At 42.3% G+C, this 24,480-nt stretch overlaps 1 protein-coding gene across 1 annotated transcript in view; it reads right to left on the reverse strand.

The window, feature by feature from the left end:
* Positions 1 to 24,480, reverse strand: part of VPS45 (vacuolar protein sorting 45 homolog) — a 63,588-nt gene that overhangs the window by 37,347 nt on the left and 1,761 nt on the right. Inside the window, exons 2-9 of the mRNA XM_068253230.1 lie at positions 24,207 to 24,341; positions 21,763 to 21,823; positions 19,207 to 19,286; positions 14,859 to 14,927; positions 11,445 to 11,582; positions 7,102 to 7,212; positions 6,772 to 6,906; positions 2,269 to 2,382 (exon numbers count right to left, since the gene is read on the reverse strand). Coding sequence (XP_068109331.1) covers positions 2,269 to 2,382; positions 6,772 to 6,906; positions 7,102 to 7,212; positions 11,445 to 11,582; positions 14,859 to 14,927; positions 19,207 to 19,286; positions 21,763 to 21,823; positions 24,207 to 24,341 — 843 coding nt within the window. The remainder of the gene's footprint in view (positions 1 to 2,268; positions 2,383 to 6,771; positions 6,907 to 7,101; positions 7,213 to 11,444; positions 11,583 to 14,858; positions 14,928 to 19,206; positions 19,287 to 21,762; positions 21,824 to 24,206; positions 24,342 to 24,480) is intronic.

Raw genomic sequence — 24,480 nt, forward strand, 5'->3', positions numbered from 1 at the left:
AGGAGTGTCCAAACCTTTCAGGCCAAGGGCCATATCTCCATTCTTGAGAGTGATAGGGGGCCAAACTAGCGAAATTAAACACAGTATTTGCTGATTGCCATTATGTACACTATGCCTGTGACATTTTGTCAAATAAAACATATCCATTGGAAGTAGCCCATATACTGTATGTAGTTACCACAGGGGCAGCTGCTAATCAGTGGTCTGTTAGGGCCTGAACCCACTTATGCAGTAGTGTCCGCTTTTCCCTTACACATCATGTTAGAGATGCCGAAAAGCGGATAAAACCGCGTCAGTTGGCTCAGGCCCTTACTGCTGCCGACACAGTGGCTGTTACTGCTATTGTTACAGTGGAGGCTAATAAGATACAGGTAACCAAAGGCGGAGGCAGAGCCGCAACACAAGGTGGCCCACTGCATGCGACACTGCAGCTATGGCCTGCGGGCCCCATGGAATTAACTGTAGAGAGCTTTGGGGGCCACCATAAAAAAGACTCAGTGGGCCACATTTGGCCAATGGGCCAGACTTTGGACATGAATGAGGTAGTGCAAACCTCATGTTAACATGGAGATGAGAGTAAAGCAATAATAGATTTAATAAAACATAGTAAACCACGACATGAAATGTCACATAGCAGCTGTGCGTAATCAACCACGCCCCCTGATCAGCGAAAGACACTGCCACATATTTCACTGATAAAATGGACAAAATAAGAAGAGACATCACCCCATATACCCCTTTACCCATGGCCATAGCCATCCTATGTTCTCTCCAACAAGTATTCAACATTCCTGTAGGTTTCAGTAGTGCAAATAGTTAGATGGATATTAGCAAGGAAACATCTGCCATCTAGTGGCAGAAATAAAGACTGCGCAGCTGCAAAACATGTTGAGGTCAATTCAAGAAGGATGAGAGGTACAAGAATTTTGTATGTATAAATATAATTATTATTGTGTTTTTACATAGTGCTTATAGCTTCTGCAGTGCTTTACAGACTATATAGATCAGGATCTTCCAAAATAGGCCCCCCAGACAGAGAAGCTATATGTATAAGTAATCATTCCCATCTCATACAGCTTACACTGGGGAATAATCACAAATGTGCTGACCGCACACGTAAAGTTTACAGGCTTTACACACTCTATGGCCTCAATTCACTAAGCTTAACTCCTGTCTTTAATAACTCTTCTGAGCTGTTTTACAGTTATCACCATGGTGATATAATTGTAATAACTGTAAAACAGCTCTGAAGAGTTATTAAAGACAGGAGTTAAGCTTAGTGAATTAAGGCCTATGTAGAGAGTTAAACAAATAGTAGAACTCACGTTATGCATGCAGTGCCTACATAGCTGGTCTAGCAGGCTTTACGTAATTTACGCCACTTGCTAAGAACATTGCATAAAGCCTGGAAAACATTACACCTGCTGTCTGCACACATTGATTTACTGAGCTTTGGTGAGTATACCCCACTGTATTATGCCGTTGCAGACCTGTCAAGTTATCAGTCTAAAGGTGGCCATACACAACACAAGTTAACGGTCTCACAGTACGATTAATTCAATGATGTGATCGTATTGATCACTCAATCTAATAAAAAATAAAAAATATCCTAACCAATATTGAATAATCGGTTAATGGATCATCTGTCTTCAAAGCATTGACCAGAACAAATGAAAAATGATTATGTTTAATGGAAATAATCAATCAAATTTATCTTCTGATCATTCTCACTGATTGATCATGTGAAAGATTGCTCGCATTAAAGCACACCAGAAGTGAGAGGGATATAGTGGATGCCATATTTATTTCCTTTTAAACAAAAAATATTTGCCTGGCAGCCCTGCCGATCTCTTTGACATCAGTAGTGTCTGAATCACACACATGAAACAAGGGTCTATGGCTAAGACTATCAGACAGAGGATCAGCAGGATGCCACGCAATGTGCATTGTTTACAAGGAAATAAATATGTCAGTCTCCATTTCCCACTCAGTTTAGGTGCGCTTTAAGGGCTAATGTACATAGACCTCTGAGTTCCATTTAACAGCAGTTTAGCATGGAATTGACTGCTGTTGGCAGTGTACATGGACTTATGTCTCCAGGTCGAATCTAGTTTCCAATACAAAAGCTGGGACATGAAGTGCATAAAGAGTAAAGGGGAACTCTACATACTCTGACCCTAAAACAGGCTGCCCAGTGTTTGGCTGCTGCTCTGTGACACTTGTGTGCTGCTCTCTCCCATGTTACTACAGTGGCCTTAATGGGTCTACCTTCATGTCTCCAATAGACTCCAGTTTCTGTTGTTCTTTAGGTTTCTTCTTTTGAAAATCTTCCATCAGGTTCTTTATATTGGTGCCAATCTCTCCAAAATTCATGTACATGTTCTGTGAGGGACAAACAAGTAATATACGGATTACTGTGTTATGCAAGACAACAGGATTGCCTATATCCTAATTATGGATGATCCCAAATGTATCTCCACCCACTCGAATGGGACAGTACAGCTACCAACACGGTCAAGCTAAAATCGAATGGCATTTTACTACTAGATCTGCAAGCGTTCTAGCGCCCAATGCAGTGTATTCATCCTCATCACTCCTCCCTTGCCTGCTTGGGATTTTTACCAATATATCCAATCTGTAAACTGCCCAAAATATTTCAAAAAAGTCAACTGACCGGATATGCTGGGAGCAATAGATTCAGCACAGTGATGGAATTGGCTAGAAAAAAAATAATCAATATGGATCTTAATGGCTATATAATGTATATTTGCGATTTAGAGGTTATTTGGGACCCTATAATGGAAAAGAGTGGGGGCCGTTTCTCCATCGTTAGCTCGGCCCATCAGTCAGGTTGGGATCCAAGTCATACTCCTAAAATGGCAGGAAGCGATGCTTTTCTTAGAATTAAAATTAAGACAACCACCTTATTTCTTACCTGTATTGGTGTAGAAACATTTGGGGTCATTCATATAGTAATGCCTGAAGTCTCACTTGAAACTGGAAATTGTGATAATGAGGGGCCTCCTGCCACTGCTAGGAGAATGGCAGGGCCACCTTGAACTATTGGGATAAATGGAGACTGCCTGTGTGATTGCCAGTGACACGTTTCCACCTGTGAGTTGCTCATCTGATCCATGCCACATAATGCTCCTTCCTTCCTGTTCAGCTATGTACCAGATATGCAGCTTCCACTCAATACTGCCTCATTCAATCTAATGCCCAATCATGGAGGAAGCTATTTGGGTTCTCAGTGATTGACCTGGTGTCAGAAGAGAAAAAAATCAGAGGAAGCCATGCACTGCATGAGTAGCAAGTCCAGCAAAGGCAAGGAGCAGGCATACCCTGGCAGTGACACTGGTGGCGTTCTCAGCAATGGCAAGGAGCATGCATACCCCGGCGGTCACATTGGTGGCGGTCCCAGCAAAGGCAAAGAGCATGCATACCCAGGCAGTGGCACAGGTGGCGATCCAAACAGCTAACTACACGCTTACTAAATCATCTTCTTTACTTACTGAAGTATCTGTATAATGTCTGGCTAGTCTTGTGATTTCTGGAGTCCTGCTACACAGTAAAGCTAGCTAGACAACTGCACTGTTTCCTGTTTTGCTTTGGCAGCTTCCTGTGATATCTGCCAGCTTACTACACCATGACTGAGCAGTGAAAGGATGGTGAAGAATTGTCCAAAAAAGCATTTCTATACACACTTCAAAATAACATCATAGGTCAAAGATAAACAGTAGCACAAATGAGGACATTACAGATGCGATTCTGGTTTAAATCTGAATGCCTACCGCAATCACAGAAATCTGGATGGCTTTATCTACTTGCCTCAATTGTGCGGACTCAATATCCGGGGACAGAAGCCCTGGTCAAGCCTCGCTGATATCTGGTTGCAGTTAAAGTGCCCATTACTCCATTTTCCCGGCAGTTGCTAGCAGAGATCAATGCTGCAACATGGCCACCCAAATCAGAATTTTCAACCTCACAGATTTCACTCGAAAGGGAAAAGTCAGTTGTGCGGCAGCAGTAGTGACGTTTCAATTTTGAGATGACCGTTGAACCCCCAGCTGGTGTCTCCCCATCTCAAAGGTGTAACCCCCAGACCCGTGGCGAGTGTTGCAGAGAAGTTTAGACCTATCACCTGGCAAGCTCCTACTGTGTCTTGTCACCGTCAGGGCGCCTGTTCCCTGTGACCAGATGACATGTGCATAGTCACACAGGAGGAGGCTCGCCAGCAGATAGGTGAGCGTACGTTCTGCTGCAACACTCAGCACAGCCCCTGCAGCAGAGCATACACTCGCCTATCTGCTGGCTAGCCTCCTCCTGTGTCTTCTCTCCATCAGTGTCGGGAAGCACATACAATAGATGGGGAGACCTGGGGGGTCTGGCAGGTGGAGACAGCACCACAGATTTCCAATAGATTTCATGCTAAAATAAATTGGAAATCTGTCTGCAGTGTGTGGCAGGTAGTAGATCCTTCTCTGATCAAATTCAATCAAATTCAATCTAATGGTCATACCTGCTGGCCATCTGCCAATGTATTGACACCTTTACTATTTCCTGCTAGTTATTTCTGCATGGAGATTGTTTTTACACTGTAGACAACCCCTGTCCCCATTACTGGCTTGTTCAATCAGACGTTTTATTCAGAGCTTCCCACTGTACTAAAGCATGATTTCTGTTGTATTTGGGGACTATTATTAGTATTATTAATTTACTGTATATAGTGCCAGCATCTTCCGTGGTACTGTACAACAGAATACAGGGTATATTAATCTCACTAATATTATAAACTAGCTGATAACCTGGCATTGCCTGGGTATATATTTGGCTGCTGTTGGCTCTGCCCGCTGTTTCTAACCATAACGCACAAACTTTCAATGACTAAGGTCTGTAACTTTGGGGTCCGTGGCATCAATCATTTTTATTTTCCCACTGAAATAACCCAATGACCAACTGTACCAAGTTTGAGGCTTATGCCATTAACGGTGCAAACCTGGTACATTTGGTCATTGGGTGACTGGGGTTCAAATTCAGAAACAGGGGTGAAGCCACAAACAGGCAATCAGATTTGTTTCATTTCAATGCAAAATTACTGATGCCAAAGATGGCAAAACTCACAAACTTAGTCATTGAGTAATTGAGTGTTAGGGTTAGAAAAGTGGGCGCAGCCAACACCAGCCAAATACATACCTAGGCAACACGGGCCATCAGCTAGAACAAAACAAACAACACAACAGTTAACAATACAAGACAATGGTGGATTACCGCTGATGCAGTGAACAGATCTACAGATTGTTGCACACCCCTGTATGGAGGAATGCACACAAATTACACAGCATTGTGAGACTAAAGGGGAAGAGAGCCCTGGCCAAAAGGCCCTATAGTCTAAAGGTTTAAGAGGTAGAAGGAAGTTGTGCACGAGATGGTATAAATGGTGGTCAGTGGCCGAAGTGTCCTAGGTAGGAGAGTATGCTTGCCTGAATAGGTAAACCTTCGGGTTGTGCCTAAGTGTAAATAGGGCCCTTTTCCACCAGCGCTGGCTGAATCGCAAAAACGCAAACCGCTAGCGATTTTACAATCGCTACGGTTTGCTTTTTAACATAGGAATCGCGGTAGGTCATTTCCACTACCGCGATTCGTTTTTGCCGGGAACGCGAACGCGCGGCGGAGCGATATTTGCCGTGATTTTGCTATGCAGTGCATAGCATAGCAAAATCGCGGCCGTGAACGTCGGGGAATCGCCGGTAATTGCGATTCAGCAATCGCTAGCGTTCAGCGTGAACGCTAGCGATTGCTAGTGAAAAAGGGCCCTAAGTGTGGGTGAGTGGTAGATGTGTTGAGGGTAGGGTGTTCCAGAAGAGGGGAGAGGATCAAGAGAAGTCTTGTAAGCGGAAGTGAGAAGAGGTGACAAGAGAGAAAGATAGCAGAACATTGTGCGGAAATTTTATTTGGAGACTATAGCTCCACTTTGCTTGTTTATTTTTCACCGAATCAAAGCCATTTTACCATTTTAGTAATGCGAGAATTACAAAAGTAAAAAAAAAAAAAACAACACAAACCCCCCCCCCCCAAAAAAAAAAACAGTACACCAATAGTAAAACCAGACCGCTATCCAGCTTACAGAGAGTGTTAGCAACTTCACCACCTGATGGCTTAGAAATAATGAATATATTCATTGGTAATATTTTAACTCTCAGATTAAAAATAAAATCTTACTTTAGACCAGGGGTCTCAAACTCGCGGCCCGCGGGCCATTTGCGGCCCTCGATACAATATTTTGTGGCCCTCGCCGGCAAAAGCTTCCTTATAGTTCGGTTCAGTGCTCCCAAGTAATCCGCCGCATCCCCGCCGCTAAACGAGGGCTGCAGAGCCCCCAAATCGCCCGGGGGGCAATCCGCCGGCATTTCCTGGAAGGGGCAGAGCTTTCAGCTTCAGCTCTGCCCCTCCTGACGTCAATCGCCGCACGGATCGCCGCCTCTCCCCGCCCCTCTCTGTAAAGGAAGAGTGAGAGGGGCGGGCAGAGGTGGCGATGCGCCGCGATTGTGAAATTCCTTATGCGGCCCAGCCTCATCCTGACTTTGCCTCCTGCGGCCCCCAGGTAAATGGAGTTTGAGACCCCTGCTTTAGACCATTCTATACATCAAAAATAAATAAATAAAGCTAAATATTCTTTTAAAATGATTAGGGTGAAGAAATGCACTTGGTTTTCTTATAGTGTAGTCTCCCTTGTGATGCCCAGTGTCATTCCTCCCTGTTGTCAATACTTACATTAGCATAGAATTCATCATTCTCTGCAGTGAGCACCACCTCCTTCAGATCCTTACTGATGCCCGGCACCCGGGACAAGTCTATGCGATTGTTATTGATGCCCAGCAGCTCGTGCACCATGGCCTGGTACGTCCACTGGAATCACAAAAGTTCAAGATGAGATAGACAAATCAATGCTGCAGCTCTTGCTTTACATTTCCATAACCAAATTAAATAACGTTTACAAGATGATTTTAAAATGTAGTACTGTGCTCTTGCATCACCAGGGCCTTGGCTGCAATTCCCAATGTCTGCACATTGTCTCTGTTGGTAAAACATAGTTACACCCACCTGATTAAGCAGGGGTGTAATAGCATCATCAGTGCGGTCCAGGATGAGGAGTAAGGGTGGTACCTCAGTACGGCGGAACTCAAACAGCTCATACTCCTTCGTAATAACTTGCTGGAAAATAGATGATTACAGAAGAAAGATTAATACAATTACCGGTGGAGACAGAGGAAACTTATTAGTAAAATAACAGAAAACAATTACATTTCTGTTCATTATAGTCAGAGGTCTAAGGCCTCTTTCACATTAGAGCCCTTTTTCTGCGTTCAAACACAAAAGTTGATACTTTGCGTTAACCAAGGTAAAATGAAAGTATTGATTCACAAAAGGGTGCTAACTTAGTTAGCATGCCTAAAAGCCCCTTAGCATGCCATAGCAAGTTTAGCGTTGCGTGCGAAACATCGCACCGGGTGCCCCTAAAACGTTGCACCTGGTGTGCCCGAAACGGCGCACTGTGCCACATTTGGGGCGCACCAGGTGCAACATTTTAGGGGCACCTGGTGCACCGTTTTAGTAGCACCCGGTGCGACTTTTCACGCGCACCGCTAAACTTTGCGCGTGATCAATAAAAGCTTTGGCCGTGCTAGCTGCTAAGCACCCTAGCTAGCACGCCCAAAGCTTTTACCCGTGCTAACTGAGTTAGCACCCTCTTATCAATCGAGCCCATAGACTTTCATTTTCACACCCGGCGCTGCATTTCGATGTGTTGCAGTACGACACACCCGGGAGCTTTTTATTGTCGGGAACCGGCGTTTTCCCATCGAGTTAATCACTACCACCGCTGATTGCGTCGCACCGCAGATTCCCGACGACACGCCGCAGGCTATTCAACGCATGCAGGAAATGGCTCCTGCACGCGTTGTCTTATGTGAAAGAGTCCTAAGGCTTTGTTTATATGGATTTTTTTTATAAAAAAAAACAAAAAAAAAACTTCAAAAATGCACACATTGTATGTAGCTCACTGACTGTGGTTAAATAGCACATTACGGTGCATGAGGAATACTATTAATATGCAAAATAACTTCCTGTGCACTGAATTGTGGAGAGTACAGGAAATAATGTACAGTGCTGGCAGCCATTGTTCCATGGGCCCGATTCACAAAGCGGTGATAACTCAGTTATCACGCCTAAAAGACTTTAGGCGTGATAACCTTTGCACCGTTGAGTTAGCACCGATTTGTGCTGGTTATCGCGTGCAAAGTTTTGCGCGTGCAGCGCCCATAGGGTTTAATGGGCGCTTTCGCGCATCGCGCTGTGCGGCTGCGCGCGGGAATTTTGCGCGAGTTTCTTCTTATCACGCCTAAACTGAGTTTAGGCGTGATAAAGGGCTTTTCATTGCCGTGCAAACAGTTTTCACCGCTTTGTGAATCAGGCCCCTTGGGTGGCAGAAGTGTGTGAAAGCTGCAGTGTCAGGATGGCTGTGTCAGGATTTAGCTTATGCTGGCACTGCCTGCAGCCACCTCTCTTGTGTATAGTAGCACCCTGACAACTGGAGATTTCACACATGCACAGTTAAGGGGTGGACAAAGTAAGGAAACCTTTGGTGAAAATAAACTGATGAGATAGACTGTATCTATCATCCTACTCCTGAAAATGACTTTTTTTTTTTTTTTTTTTTTAAAGAATCCCAGGATTTTATTTTTAAAAGCTAAAAACATGGGTTTAATGTTTCATACAGCCTTGAATGATACATGTATGATACATATGACTGATACAGCCTTGCACACATTCTGACACAGTACAGAGTCCCAAACTATGAACTATTGACTTTTTTTTAAATCTACCCCTGCACTCAGAAGCTGGTCTCTGCCAGGCAAGAGTTTTATGGCTGTAATTATGCTGTAGTCTAACAAGGTCCCAGCTGGAGAGAAACTGTCACTTGTATACCGGTATGTTTAGCTCTTTCAGGCAGAAAAAGAAAAAAGGAACACAGCCTACTTATTAGTATGCTTGGCACTGTATATACACATCTTTCTAATGTGACGTGTCACCCAATGTACACTTTAAGCACTATAAAACCCATCTGTGTAAACAAGGCCTGAAAGACAGACATATAATGCCTAAAATCAGCAATAAATACAAAACGTTCATTTTTTGGGGGTGTCTGCTTTCCTCCTACAAAACTGCCATCTGACCAGATCCTCCCTACTGTTAGTTTATAAGCCCTTTTGAAAACATGAACAAATGTGACTGGTCCCATGTAGTCTATAGAGTGTCATATACAGTGATGTGAAAAACTATTTGCCCCTTCCTGATTTCTGAGGGCCCGTTTCCACTATCGCGAATCTGCATGCGTTTCCTGCATGCAGATTCGCACAGCCAATACAAGTGGATGGCGCCGTTTCCACTTGTCAGTTTTGCTGTGCGTTTTTCTGTGCAGGATTTTTCTGCACGGCAGAGCCCTCAGAATTCGCCTGCGTGTGGAATGCAGGCGAATCGCACACAATGTATTTAATAGGGAAATCGCATGCGTGTCCATGCGTTTTTGCAGCGAATTCGCATAGGTACCAATGTTAATTCACACAGGCAGTGACATGGTTAAAATCGCATATACACTCACCTATGCGAATTCGCGGCAAAAAACGCATGCGGAATCGCATCCGCATGCGATTTCATCAGCGGTGAAATCCAGGTGATTCCGCACCGCAATAGTGGAAACGAGCCCTCATTCTTTTGCATGTTTGTCACACTTAAATGTTTCTGCTCATCAAAAACCATTAACTATTAATCAAAGATAACATAATTGAACACAAAATGCAGTTTTAAATGATGGTTTTTATTATTTAGTGAGAGAAAAAAACTCCAAATCTACATGGCCCTGTGTGAAAAAGTGATTGCCCCCCTTGTTAAAAAAAATTACTTAACTGTGGTTTATCACACCTGAGTGCAATTTCTGTAGTCACCCCCAGGCCTGATTACTGCCACACCTGTTTCAATCAAGAAATCACTTAAATAGGAGCCATCTGACACAGAGAAGTAGACCAAAAGCACCTCAAAAGCTAGACATCATGCCAAGATCCAAAGAAATTCAGGAACAAATGTAAACAAAAGTAATTGAGATCTATCAGTCTGGTAAAGGTTATAAAGCCATTTCTAAAGCTTTGGGACTCCAGCGAACCACAGTGAGAGCCATTATCCACAAATGGCAAAAACATGGAACAGTGATGAACCTTCCCAGGAGTGGCCGGCCGACCAAAATTACCCCAAGAGGGCAGAGAAAACTCATCCGAGAGGCCACAAAAGACCCCAGGACAACAACATCTAAAGAACTGCAGGCCTCACATGCCTCAATTAAGGTCAGTGTTCACGACTCCACCATAAGAAAGAGACTGGGAAAAAATGGCCTGCATGGCAGATATCCAAGGCGCAAACCCCTTTTAAGCAAAAAGAACATTAAGGCTCGTCTCAATTTTGCTAAAAAACATCTCAATGATTGCCAAGACTTTTGGGAAAATACCTTGTGGACCAACGAGACAAAAGTTGAACTTTTTGGAAGGTGTGTGTCCCGTTACATCTGGTGTAGAAGTAACAGCATTTCAGCATACCAACAGTAAAATATGGTGGTGGTATGTGGATGGTCTGGGGTTGTTTTGCTGCTCCAGGACCTGGAAGGCCTGCTGTGATAGATGGAACCATGAATTCTACTGTCTACCAAAAAATCCTGAAGGAGAATGTCCGGCCATCTATTCGTCAACTCAAGCTGAAGCGATCTTGGGTGCTGCAGCAGGACAATGACCCAAAACACACCAGCAAATCCACCTCTGAATGGCTGAAGAAAAACAAAATGAAGACTTTGGAGTGGCCTAGTCAAAGTCCTGACCTGAATCCTATTGAGATGTTGTGGCATGACCTTAAAAAGGCGGTTCATGCTAGAAAACCCTCAAATAAAGCTGAATTACAACAATTCTGCAAAGATAAGTGGGCCAAAATTCCTCCAGAGTGCTGTGAAAGACTCGTTGCAAGTTATCGCAAACGCTTGATTGCAGTTATTGCTGCGAAGGGTGGCCCAACCAGTTATTAGGTTCAGGGGGTAATTTCTTTTTCACACAGGGCCATGTAGGTTTGGAGTTATTTTTCTCACTAAATAATAAAAACCATCATTTAAAACTGCATTTTGTGTTTAATGATGTTATCTTTGACTAATGGTTAACGGTTTTTGATGAGCAGAAACATTTAAGTGTGACAAACATGCAAAAGAATAAGAAACCAGGAAGGGGGCAAATAGTTTTTCACATCACTGTATGCTGGCACTATATAAATACATAACTAGTCAAAAAAGAAAAAAGAGAAAAAAAAAAAAAAAAAAAGGACAGACATAGCAGAATCCACCATAAAAGCTTGCTCACCTTAACGCCCTCTGCCAGCCTCTTGGCCATGTCGGAGGAGAGCTGATATCGAATCATGGGACATTTTTTCAGGGACAGCAGCAAAGCCGTCAGGCCTTGTGTAGCTCTAGACAGCTGGAAAGGATCCCAGTTCCGACCCTGAAACAAAGCAACCAGCGTAAGTGACCAGATCTATATGCCAAAACGTTTGTGCAGCGAATGTGTTCTTATAGAGGAACTGTACTGAAAATAACGTTATGAATAAAACGACTTATTTTTTACATTACTTAATAATACTGCACATGCACAGGACGGTCACACGGACGAGAGCGCGATTGAGGACGCGCACAACCAGGGCCGCGCAGGCGCACTGCAAAAACTAAACTGAGGCACGGCGGGCGACCGGGTGATCGGTGAGTGATGGCACAGGAACACAGGACGTCTGCAGGGAGCTGGTGGAAACCCCAGGTAAGTGAAAAATGTTTTTGCTGCCTCAGTTTAGGTTCCCTTTAATTCTATAGATTCATATAAAACATGCTGTAAAAATAACTGCATTTAAATATAGTAAGACACAGACACAGAACATTAATATCACGCTTTTCTCCAGTTGGATTGAAAGAGCCAGAACTGCAGCCACTAGGGAGTGCTCAGTAGGCAGTAGCAGTGCTTTGTCAGAGGCAGAGCCCTTAACCAGTACCCTGTCCAGTACACAGTCAGTATGTCTGACACCACAGATGCATACATGTAGGGAGTTTATATACATTAAATACAGGGCTGTGGAGTCGAAGTCGGGGCAATTTTTGGGTACCCGGAGCCGGGAGAAAATGCACCGACTGACTCCTAATGAATTTAAACTGTAATTAAAATAGAAAATATAATAAAATGTTCTATTTCTTAGATAATAGTCATCATAAATAATTTATATATATACAGTAATAGCTGTGCTTAGTCCACAAAAATGAAATAAACCAATCAAAAATTAGTTACTTGTGCTGCTTCAATAAAGCAGTCCCCATATTTTTAAAGTCAGCTATACATATCTGATTGTGACTGTACAGTATATATGATGTGTACACAGGAATCTCATATATACACTAAATAACATCTATGCTATAAGAATAAAGCCTGATGTGTAGCTGTGTCACTAATAGAGATGGTCAATCAGATGGAAATAATTCTGCGTTGATTCTGATTTATGCAAATGTATGCACGCTCTTTGCTCATGAAATCAAGTAATTTGATAGGTTGTTAAAATTTGGTTTGGGCCTACGAATTAAAGGGTAACCTAGACGGATAAAAAGAAAAACATACCTGGGGCTTCCTCCTGCCCTCTTTAGGCTAATCCAGTCCAGTCAGCGCAGTCCGGCCATGTGCTGCTCTCACAGCCAGGAACATTCTGCACCTGCGCAATAGTGCTGCGCAGGTGTAGTACGCTCCCAGCGCATGAGTGTGTGCATGCGCACTACGCCCGACTGGCTCAAGTATCTGGACCCATAGCAGAAGATCCAGGTGGCAGAGGAGGACAGCGAGGGACTGATGAGCCTGAAGGGGGCTGGAGGAAGCTCCATGTATGTATAAAACTTTAATTTCATCTGCCTCAGGTTTACTTTGTTACACAGTAGTACTATACTCTACATATGCTCTCTCCACAGAGCTGCAGGGAATCCACTGAGAATGTTGTGCACATTGAACACAGAGGTGTTGTCTATCACCCATAAACCTGGTTCAGATTGTGCATGAAGAATGCGTAATAGAGGAAGAATATTCTTATTCCCCTGCAGAGTACCTGCACATCACTCTTACATGTACCCACAGTTACATTGCCTAGGGCCTGATAGATGTTCTTTGTTCCTGTCTTCTACAAGTACTCTTACCAAGGACTTGTTTTAGTCTATGACAAAAAGTATAAGAGGCAGAAGATCAGCCGGCTAGCCATGTAACTGGTATTGTTTAAAAGGGAATAAATATGGCAGCCTCCATATCCCTCTCATTTCAGTTGTATTTTAAAATTCCTAAGCGTTGGCAGTTAAGAGATGTATTTCATGTTAAATACTTTCAATCAACAAAATTGTAATATGCAAATTAGAGGAGTCGGAGGAATCCTAACCTGCGGAGTCGGAGGATTTTTGTACAGACGCCACGGCCCAATTGCCCACACATAGTATCCACCATAAATCTTGCAGTAAACAGTTAAGTGATATAAGGTATGTTGAGCAGAGCTCATGGAAGCCTTGATAGGAATAAAGAAAAAGGCTTGGTTCCCACTCGAGCACAGAACTGTCCAAATCAAGGAACACATCACACTGGACAAAAAGACATGTTGGATATAGGCTCAGTTTACCAAAACATCTGCTCCATCTGGAATGCAATGTCCCAGTCATCAGGATTTTACAGATACCGGACAAAGTCAGAAGTTTCATAATAGCAATTTAAAGTATGACATATTCAATACAACAGACAAAACAGAGACACTAAACAAGGGGTGCAAGCTGTGGGCAGTGAAAGGGCATATGTCATCAACATGCACAGCATGTCATAATGTAGACAGAGCATAAGCTTCCTTAAAAATGAACTGTAACATCCCAATCAGTAGCCAATACCCCCTTTCCCACTAGAAATCTTAACCTTTTCTCAAACGAATCATCAGGGGGCTCTGTATGGCTTAAATTGTGGTGAAACCCCTCCCACAGTGTGATGTCAGCACCTAGGTACTGACTTCACACTGTGGGAGCCTTGCTGCATTGTGGGACATATCAGCTGTTTCCAACTGCCAAAGAAGCAGCATCTCCTTCCATGGACCTCACCTGCCAGCAGTAAAGATATCGCCATGTGATACATTTCAGAAAGTAAATCATGGAGAGGAAAGATTTTACAATGGGCAAATGCTAAGAATCATTTATAAATAATCAGGGCTGTGGAGTCGGAGTCAAGGAGTCGGAGCAATTTTGGGTACCTGGAGTAGGAGTTGGAGGTTTCATAAACTGAGGAGTTGGAGTCGGATGATTTTTGTACCGACTCCACAGCCCTGTAAATAATTATTATAAAAACTAAGCACTTTTTTCATTACGATATTTTTACTGCAGTTCCTCTTTAAATCAGACCTCCAGCGTAAGTTCACAATGTGAAACTTTCTTTTATGTACAAGTGCTGATTAGAGATAATAATCCTTCTGACTTGATGCTAATTTTTGTTGCAATTTGTAAGCAGATAGAACCTAGACCGATCCAAATTGGTAGAAAAAGCATTTGGACGGACCGAAAAAAAAAAAAATAAAAAAAAAAAAAAAATTGCAGTAGGTTGGAAAAACATGCAATTTATGGATCATTTCTAGTGCTGATTAGGTTCTGTTGCTAATAATAATCACTGAATTACCGTTAATGTCCTGACTGTATGCTCAGCTACTATGCACTCAGGGGAAAATAAGGGGCATCTTACCTGATAGCAACCCATTATGTTTAAGGAGAAGACATGGGGATTCACAGCTATGTAATCTCCATAAAATTCCTGAAATAAAAAATAAAAGTATAGTTAGTAAGTTCAAGTCCCAAAAAAGTAGAACCTACTTTTAAAGCGAACCTGAGGCAGCCCCTCCAAAAAGTTAGATGCTTACCTAGGTAGAGGGAAGCCTCTAGACCAGGGGTGTCAAACTCAAATACAAAGTGGGACGAAACTGTACACTGGAAACTAGTCGTGGGCCAACCTCAATGTCTACTGGCCACCTTCCTCCCTTATAAATTTGCAGGTGTCTAATGGCCTCCCTGCAGCCCAAATACAGTTCCCTGGTGTGTAGTGAACCCTCCCCCCCACCCCCCTATACAGTTCCTTGGTGTCTACAGGCACCCACCCTACCCTATACAGTTCCCTGGTGTTTAGTGCTTTCCCCTACCTTCTCCATATGGCTTCACTGGTGTTCTAGGGCTTGACCTGCAATATAGCTTCCCTGGTGGTCTAGAGTGGGCCAAACATAATGCAAAGTGGGGAAACCACTTGAGGGCCAAATTTAATGGCTCTGAGGGCCAGATTTTGACATGTGTGCTCTAGTCTAGACTGTCCAGAGGCTTCTCTCTACCTAGGTAAGTATAGAACTTCCTCGCCCCCACCGTTTCTGGGCATGGACCCTTTAAACATCTCCAACAACAGCATATACTGTACTGCAATGCAGCAAACGGATGAGGTTTTTTTTTTTTTGTACAAGTGGTAATGGATCCTATTTTTAACATTAGGATCCGCTCCTGCACCTGAGCAGAGGTTAAAAAATGTCCGTAACAGGTACGCTGTGTTAACAAATGTGAACTCTCCCTAACTAGAATAAACAATTTTAAGTGCCTTAAAATATCAAGGGTAAGGCAAATCAAAATACTGGTATTTACAAACAAGTTCTGAAACCCTAGGTACAAAGCCAGGTGCATCACCCTGCACGGTTTCCCATATCTGTGTGGTTTTCTTAGGTGTACTCCAGTTTCCTCCCACATGGAGTGGGCGTTCAAAACCTGTATAGCTTTGTACTGGATTGATCAATGCAAATCTAATCAAAATCAAGTGGTGAAAGGCAATAAAATGGAAGCTACTCAAAGATGGATTTCAGATCAGAAAAAATAGATTACTGTACTTGTTGTCCAAGTGCCCATCTTCTTGGGTATAAATGGCATAAAGCTTTATTTCAACACTGGCATTAATCCACTGGCTGGCAGCAAACATTGACACTCCTATCAAATACCATTTGTTAGAAACAAATGGTAAAATGAACTGTGCTTTATATACACACACAAAAAAGCATAAAAATGTTTGCCATTAATGCGGAACTACAGTCAAAGTTTCCTCTCTGCACCTATAGATTAAAGTGGATCCGAGGTGAACTTTTACATATTGCATAATGGTGTTCCTTTCCTATTGTTTATAGAGCATTCCTCAAGCCAAATACTTTTTAGGTTTTTTTTAATACTCTAATTCCCTATAAACTAAAAAAGCCACGCCCACAGGGTTTCAGAGAGCCTTGGCAGTAGCAAGGGCTCATGGGAGCTCAGTCTGGGTAGGAGGAGGGGGAGGTGTTACTAGCCATTGATTTCAGAGGCAGAGAGGAGGAGGGAGGAGGAGAGGGGATTAGGCTGATGGCTCAAGATACAGATAAGCCTGCCTCTGTGTAATGTTTACAAACAACATGGCGGCTGTCATTGTATCACAGGAATAAATAATCATATTCTATTAAAGCTGTTTGCAGCTAGATTTGCTGTATAAACCATCTAAACTTTAGATAAGATATATAGACAAGTTACTTGTTATAGTTCGTTTTTCATCTCGGATCCGCTTTAACCACACCATTATACATTCTAAGAACAAACTTGATTTAAGTGTCTGAAAGAGTCAATCATTTTAGTTTCCTAATCACCAAGTTGGGAGGCACGGAGCTACAGCACTGAGCTCTCCAGGCCGCCAACTGTTCCTTCTTCTCTAAATGTAGAAGATAAGAATAGAGTGGGCTTCAGCATGCAAGCTACAAAAAAAAAAAAAAAAAAAAAGCCAGACAGTCTGAAAACCGGCAGTGTTGTGCTTACAGATCGAATCGGATATTACATTATTATGAAAGATCTCAGCTTCTTCATTAGCTGAATGTGATGGTGAGAAAGACATTAATTTGGGCCCAAAGACAAGTAGGATAACTATATAGGTCACAAGGAGTTGAAAGACAGGTTCTTAATTGCATGTTATAACATACTATACTTCCACTTTAATATTTACAAAATATAGAGCCAAAACATTCAGGGCCCATTTCCACTTGTGCGGTGGGAATCGCTGCAGAAAAAAACTTGCATGAGAATGCGAATTTCGCATGCGGTTGCATTCGAATTTTCATGCAAATTCGCATACGATTTCGCATGAATGACTATGTATGCAAATTTAAACATGGCAGTGCCTGTGTGCTTTTCCATTGTTTCTATGCGAAATCGTATGCGGATTTGCATGAAAATTTGCATACCAAAACCGCATGCGAATTTCCTATTAAATACATTGTATGCGAATCGCAAAGTGGTACACAAATTCTGATGGCTCTGCCGTGCAGATTTTTTCTGCACAGAAAAACGCTCAGGATTTCTGACAAGTGGAAAGAGGCCCATCCACTTGTATTGGTTATGCGAATCTGCATGCAGATTCGCGATAGTGGAAACGGGATCTCAGTTTTTCACAACACAAGTAGAAATGTGCTTAGAGTGGATCCGAGATAAACTTTTACTCACTGCATAGTTAAGTTCCTTTCATATAATTTATGGGGCATTCCTCAAGCCAAATACTTTTTTTGTTTTGTTTTAATACTCTAATTTCCTACAAACTAAACAAGCCTCGCCCACAGCTTTTTACAGTGCCTTGGCACTGTAGCAAGGGCTTATGGGAGCTCAGTCTGGGCAGGAGGAGGTTACTAGCCATTGATTTCATAGGCAGAGGGGAGGAGGAGGGGGGACTGAATTTACACACAGGCAAACGGATAGCATCTCCAGCCCTCAGCCTGTGACAAACAGAACATGGCTGCCCTCATTGTATCACAGAGATAAATAATCATAAACTATTGAAGCTGTTTGCAGCTAGATTTGCTATGTAAACGATCTAAACTTTAGATAAGATATATAGATAATTTACTTGATATAGTTAATTTTTCATCTCGGATCCGCTTTAAAGGAAACCAGAGCTGATAAGATATGTATATCTTATACATACCTGGTGCTTCCTCCAGCCCCATAAGCGCGGATCGCTCCCACGCCGGCGTCCTCAGTCTTCCCCCTCTTCGGTACCGGGTCCCGTTACTTCCTCCAATCGCAGCCAGTCTGCGCAAGTGAAGTGTGCACTCCTACGTATCTCTCCAGCTGCTGGAGATATATGCAAAGAGCCCACTTCTCTTACATGGGAGCGATCCGAGCTTATGGGGCTGGAGGAAGCCCCAGGTACTTATAAAACTTGTATAGGTTATCAGCTCTGGTACCATTTAAAGGGGCACTATGGCGGGAAAAAACATTTTTTTTTGATAACTCTACTAAAATATACATAGTAGGAAAGGCCCTATATTTTTTTTTTTTTTTGCAGAGTTTTCTTTATATACAGTATGTATTGAAGAAATGCTGATTTTCAATATATGACAGCTGCTCTCTTATCAGTAAGGTTGATTACAGACGTGGGGTCTCCAACCCCATTGGTTTGCTCTAACTGCTTTCTGTGTCTCTTTACAAAACAATAGCAGCCATTTGCCACATGACTGCCTCCCCCCACCCAGGGCTCTGCGAGTATGCTGTGCATTTATTGTTGAAAACTGTATCCATTTGTAAGTAAGCAGGCAGCTAAAATTTCTTTGTATTTGAACTCACAACCTTGTGCTTCAGAGGCAGATTTTCTACCTCTAGACATTGGCTTATGCCCGTTAGAGAGAAGGACTTTAGGTAGAAGAGAGAATTACATGTACTCAGTAAAGAAATACAAAAAGAAGTTAAAGCAAACCAAGTGGGGAGGAGACTCCAAGTCATGAAGCCACCTTACTGATGGTAGAACAGCGGTCATACATTGTAAATCACCTCTACAAAACGTATAAACACAAAATTCTGCTGAAAGAGGAATGCCATTCCTATGTTTGTGTTAGTAAAGTTTTCAGAAAATATTTTTTTTTTTGCTATAGTGCTCCTCTAGGGTGGAGTTAGTATTTATCAGGAACCTTATTTATCTCCTGCAGTGCATTATCCCATAGTTATTTTCTACAACAAAGGTAATCTAATGTTAATAAGCCATAAACCATAAATGGTCTTACCTGGACTTCAGCCACCACTTCCTGCTCATCAGCCTCTGCAAGAGACTTAACATCACTCTTGCTGATCACATTGCTAAAGTCTGCCAAAGACAGAACAGGAAAGGGAGAGTTATTAAGAAAACACAGCAAAGACAGCAACCACACTGAAGTCTATTCTTAAAAAGAGAGTTGTTAGCAAAGTAGAAAACTGTATACATCCACACCAAATATCCATTTTGTTATTAAGAAAGAAGTAAGAATTCCATTTCCACTTGGCGCAAGGAACTCTGCAGTGCAGACCTGAACTTCTTGCAGTTTATTACGGCAGCCCTCCGATTCCTAAAAGGTTGCATTTGGGAAGAAATCATGTCCCAAACAAAGAACTTGAAGTGAACTCAGGGTGAGAGGGATATGGAGGCTGCCATATTTATTTCCTTTTAAACAAAGACAAGGAAGCAAGCATGCAGCAAATCTAGTCAAACGTTACGCAAACATTTGATCTGCAAGCCTGTTCAGGTTCGATGGCTTAAAGGACAACTGTTACGAGAAGGATATGAAGGTTGCCTTACTTATTTCCTTTTAAACAATACCAGTTGCCTGGCAGTCCTGCTGATCTATTTGACTGCAGTAGTGTCTGCAACACAAAACCAGAAACAAGCACGCAGCTAATCTTGTCAGATCTGACAATGTCAGAAACACCTGATCTGCATATGCTTGTTCAGGGTCTATAGCTAAAAATATTAGAGGCAGAGGATCAGCAGGACAGTCAGGCAACTGGTACTGTGTAAAAGGAAATAAATGTGGCTGCCTCCATATCCCTCTCAGTACAGTTATCCTTTAAGCCCTAGTTCCCCAACCCTGTCCTCAAGGCCCACCAACAGTACATGTATTGCAGAAAACCACAAACATGTACAGGTGAGGTAATTTGTGTCTCAGCAGAGCTGATTAACTACCTCTGTGGTTTCCACAAAACATGTACTGTTGGTGGGCCATGAGGACAGGGTTGGGGAACACTGCTTTAAGCCATAGACGTTGTGTAGGCTTGCACATTACATTTTTACATAAAGTTTGACTGGAGTTGCTGAATGCTTGCTTACTGTATGTGACACAGACACGACTGATGCATGAATTGAGAAGCACAGCAAGAGCCAACACTGACTCCCTTCTGATAATGCTACTTACGGCAAAGTATTGAACAGCAGCAAAACACATCCAACTACCACCAGCCTTTGAAAATAAAATCAGCATGCAAATATTAATAGTTGGCCAACTGTGCATAGTCAGCAAAGCATAATCATTCATATCTAAACTATTGCAGATAACTTCTGTGTTAAAGTAAATGTGAAGGCCTAATAAAAAAAAAGTCAGATACTTACCTATGGACAGGGAAGGATCTGAAACCTGCAGAGCCTTCCCTGTTCCTCTTTTGCACCCCTTGATCCAGCGCCATCATCCCCGTTTAAATTGCCGCCCCGGGATGCTTTGGATGCACTCATGTCCCCGAGTGCTTCTGAAGACGAACAGCTCTGTACCACGGAGTGCGGAAGAGCGCTCACGCATGTGTAGTACGGAGCCGCCATCTTCGGAAGCACTTGGCGACAGGAGTGCTTCTGAAGCCTCCCAAAGGCTCACAGACATGTATTTGACTATTTGGTCGAGTGCACAATGGGGGCAACAACGCAGGAACAAGGGGAGCAAGAGAAGACAGGGAAAGCTCTATAGGATCCAGGGCCTTCACAGTCCATAGGTAAGTATCTGACTTGTTTTTTCCTTTTTGCCTTTACATTAACTTTAAAGAGTAACTGTCAGGCTGCAAAAGCTAATTTAAACCTCTATTCTCCTGTGTTGAACAGTTTAGAAGGAAGCCAAAAAGGCAATACTGAAGTTAAAAATCTCTCTTACTTTTGATGTGTGCTAAACAGCAAGGCTGTTAGACCCAAGCTCTTAGAGGCCGAGAGCCGCATACCATACTGCAAAGCATTCTGGGGCCCTCCCCTCGGCTGCTAGTGAGAAGTTACAGGCTCATGTTACAAAGCAGTCCAGCTCACAGCACTGAAAAATCTCGGGGCAGAGTATACTGCATGAGTCCGCTATTGTTCCTAGCCACATGGCTAATTAATATTCACTGCACAGTAGTGTTGTCTTTTTTCTGAGTCGAATCATCAGGAAGCAAGGAGGACATGACGACACATTTGGCTTCATTGGAGACAGACAAACATGGAACCTGCCATGAGCTGTCAGGAGCATCATTCTCTGCAAAAACTATATAAAAATTCTGTGAAATCCAAACGTGGACAGTGAAATGCATATGTAATGTAAGTACAGCCAATCTTTAGCTACTGATATATGTTTTTTTTCTCTAAAACCCTATACCTAACAGCTCCTCTTTAAGGTGGCAAAATCTACAGTATATTTCCTATGGAGATAGTGATAAGGTGTGAGAGCCACAACTATGTTAGGATACAATGGTAACTGGTTAAGAAGAGTCATACACGTGACCAGAAGCAAACAAATCAATGTATGGTTATGAACTATTAGGAGTATCACCTCTTCCAAATGATACGTAGCTGTACTTACAGAGGAAGTAGACGCTGTACTTGGGTCTGCGAAGCTCCTTTATCAAATATTCCACATTTTCCTAGTCGAAAGAAACAAACATTACACTAGAAATCAAGATTGCCTAGCATGCATCAGGCTTGGCAATGTGTTTAGACTGCAATTGCATTTAAAATTATTTTGTGCCAACAGATTTGTCAAACCATTCTAACTAGAAGTCTAGGTTTTAAAAAATGCTACCAAGTCATACTCCATAATATGGATGCTTACATTGATTAGCAGGCTGGTATGTGTAAGTGCACTTCACTTCACAACTGAGGGGTTTTACCCCTTGAGCACCGGAGCAATTTTCGCCTTTCAACGCTCCTTCCATTTGTCTATAACTTTATCATTACTTATCGCAATGAAATGAACTATATCTTGTTTTTTTCGCCACCAATTAGGCTTTCTTTAGATGGAACATTATGCCAAGAATTATTTTATTCTAAATGTGTTTTAATGGAAAAATAGGAAAAAATGTGGGAAATTTCTTTTTTCAGTTTTCGACCATTATAGTTTTTAAATAATGCATGCTACTGTAATTCAAATCCATGAAATGTATTTGCCCATTTGTCCCGGTTATTACACCGTTTAAATGATGTCCCTATCACAATGTTTGGCGCCAATATTTTATTTGGAAATAAAGGTGCATTTTTTCAGTTTTGCGTCCATCCCTAATTACAAGCCCATAATTTATAAAGTAACAGTGTTATACCATCTTGACATAAATATTTAAAGAGTTCAGTCCCTAAGGTAACTATTTATGTATTTTTTTTATTGTAATTTTTTTTCTTTTTTATTACAAAAAAAAAAAAAAAATTAATTGGGGAGTGTGGGAGGTAATGAGTTAATTTATAATGTAAAACTAGGTATTTGTATATGAAAAATGTTTTTGGATGTAGTTTTACTATTTGGCCACAAGATGGCCACAGTACTTTTTTGTGAATACGTCCTGTAAGCGTAGGAAGTACGCTTACAGGAAGTGTTATGAAGCTGGGAAACTTTTTTTTTTTTTACAATGATCGCGCAGCTTCTCACGAAAGCTTGCCGATCATTGCTGTAGGGAGTTAGATCAACGAACGGGGACAGTTTTCCTGTTTATTGATCTCCAGGCGGCGTGCACGATCGCGGTCAGCGGCGGTGGGTGCGTGTATCTACGCTCCTGGTGGGGAAAAGATGTCAAAAGGAGCGTAGGTACAATATATAATATGTTAGGGCCTGTTTCCACTACACGCAGATTGGATGCAGAAAAACTGACTCCAATGATTGCCTATGGGCCTGGTTCCACTAAATGCGATTTTTCTGATGCAGATTTTCCCATAGGCATTCATTGGAGTCAGTTGTTCTGCATCCATTCTGTATCCAATCTACGTGTAGTGGAAACAGGCCCTTATACATCTGTAAATGTCTTAATATGATGTTAGACCTCTGTAAATGTTTTGTAGAAGCAGCTACAGTTATGTTGCAGATATGTTTAAATCCCCCAGGGGGACATCCTCATGTTGTGTGTCTTATCCAGCTTTTATGTGCAAGCTACACTTATTGTAATTCCATTCCCCTCACTTTTGGATTCCATTCTCCTCACTTTTCCATTCCCCAAAGCTTTTGGATTGAATGGTATATTACATTATTATGCAAGATGGTTGTATCCTACATGCTGACTATGGGATGGGGGCAGGGAGAGCAATTGTGATATTAACAGAGATGACATTAGTTTGAACCACAGGCAGGTACAATAACTATATAGACAACAAGATGTTACGGTACAGGTTCTTAAAAAGTGTACCTGTAGAGAAAAAATGGCCTAAGTTAGATACTTACCTTAGTAGAGGATAATCCAGTCTTCCACCATCTCCCTCGAGCTAACCATTCCAACGCTGGGACCCTCTGAACCTATTCGTCAAAGGCTTGTAAATAGGTTCCTTTTCATGACCGGGCACGGCCTCAATGTGCATGCGCATGACAGCCTGTGCAGTAGTGAGGAGCGGCTTGTGCACAAGTGGCTTGGTCCGCGCGATCATCAGTGGTGCTGCTCTCGGTCATGGACTGGAGCAAGGCAGCAAAGGAGATGGTCCGTGCAACCACCAGTGGGCTCGAGAAGGATCAAAGGAGCCTCGGGAGGATCCCTTTATGGAGGTAAGTATCTAACTCAGCCTTTTTTCCCTCACAGGTTAACTTTAACTGGATGTTAAATTACACTGTAGTTCTGCTTTACAGAAGAATTCAGGATAAACAGCTGGACACACCACATAAACATATATATGATATTTCTAGAATGCTGTTAAGCCACAGTAGTAATCAACAAGGCCCAATCCCATACTGCAATACAACTTTGATTACATTTCCATGGAAGCTGTAATTAATAGCTATCTCTATGTACTATATGCAAGCAGTAATGATTGGGGAATCTGCGGCGTGACACTTACCTTGGTGGGTCTGAGGAAACAGATAGCTTTGAGGTGCTTCATGCTCTCCCGGTTAGCTGAGTCAATGCGCTCAAACAGATAGACTTCTTTCTGTAGGATCTCTGACTGCGTGTATACCATGCTGACAAAGCTTGTCTACCGGAAGATGGGTCATAGTCACCATTGTGCATAGAAATACATTTTAAAATTAGAATAAAAAGAAAATACCAGAGCTGCCATAGCCAAACAATTGTCTATAATGTATTTTTATTCCCAGTATAGTAAATTCTTGAGC

Source organism: Hyperolius riggenbachi, chromosome 9 (assembly GCF_040937935.1).
Source record: "Hyperolius riggenbachi isolate aHypRig1 chromosome 9, aHypRig1.pri, whole genome shotgun sequence".
Taxonomy (NCBI): Eukaryota; Metazoa; Chordata; class Amphibia; order Anura; family Hyperoliidae; genus Hyperolius; species Hyperolius riggenbachi.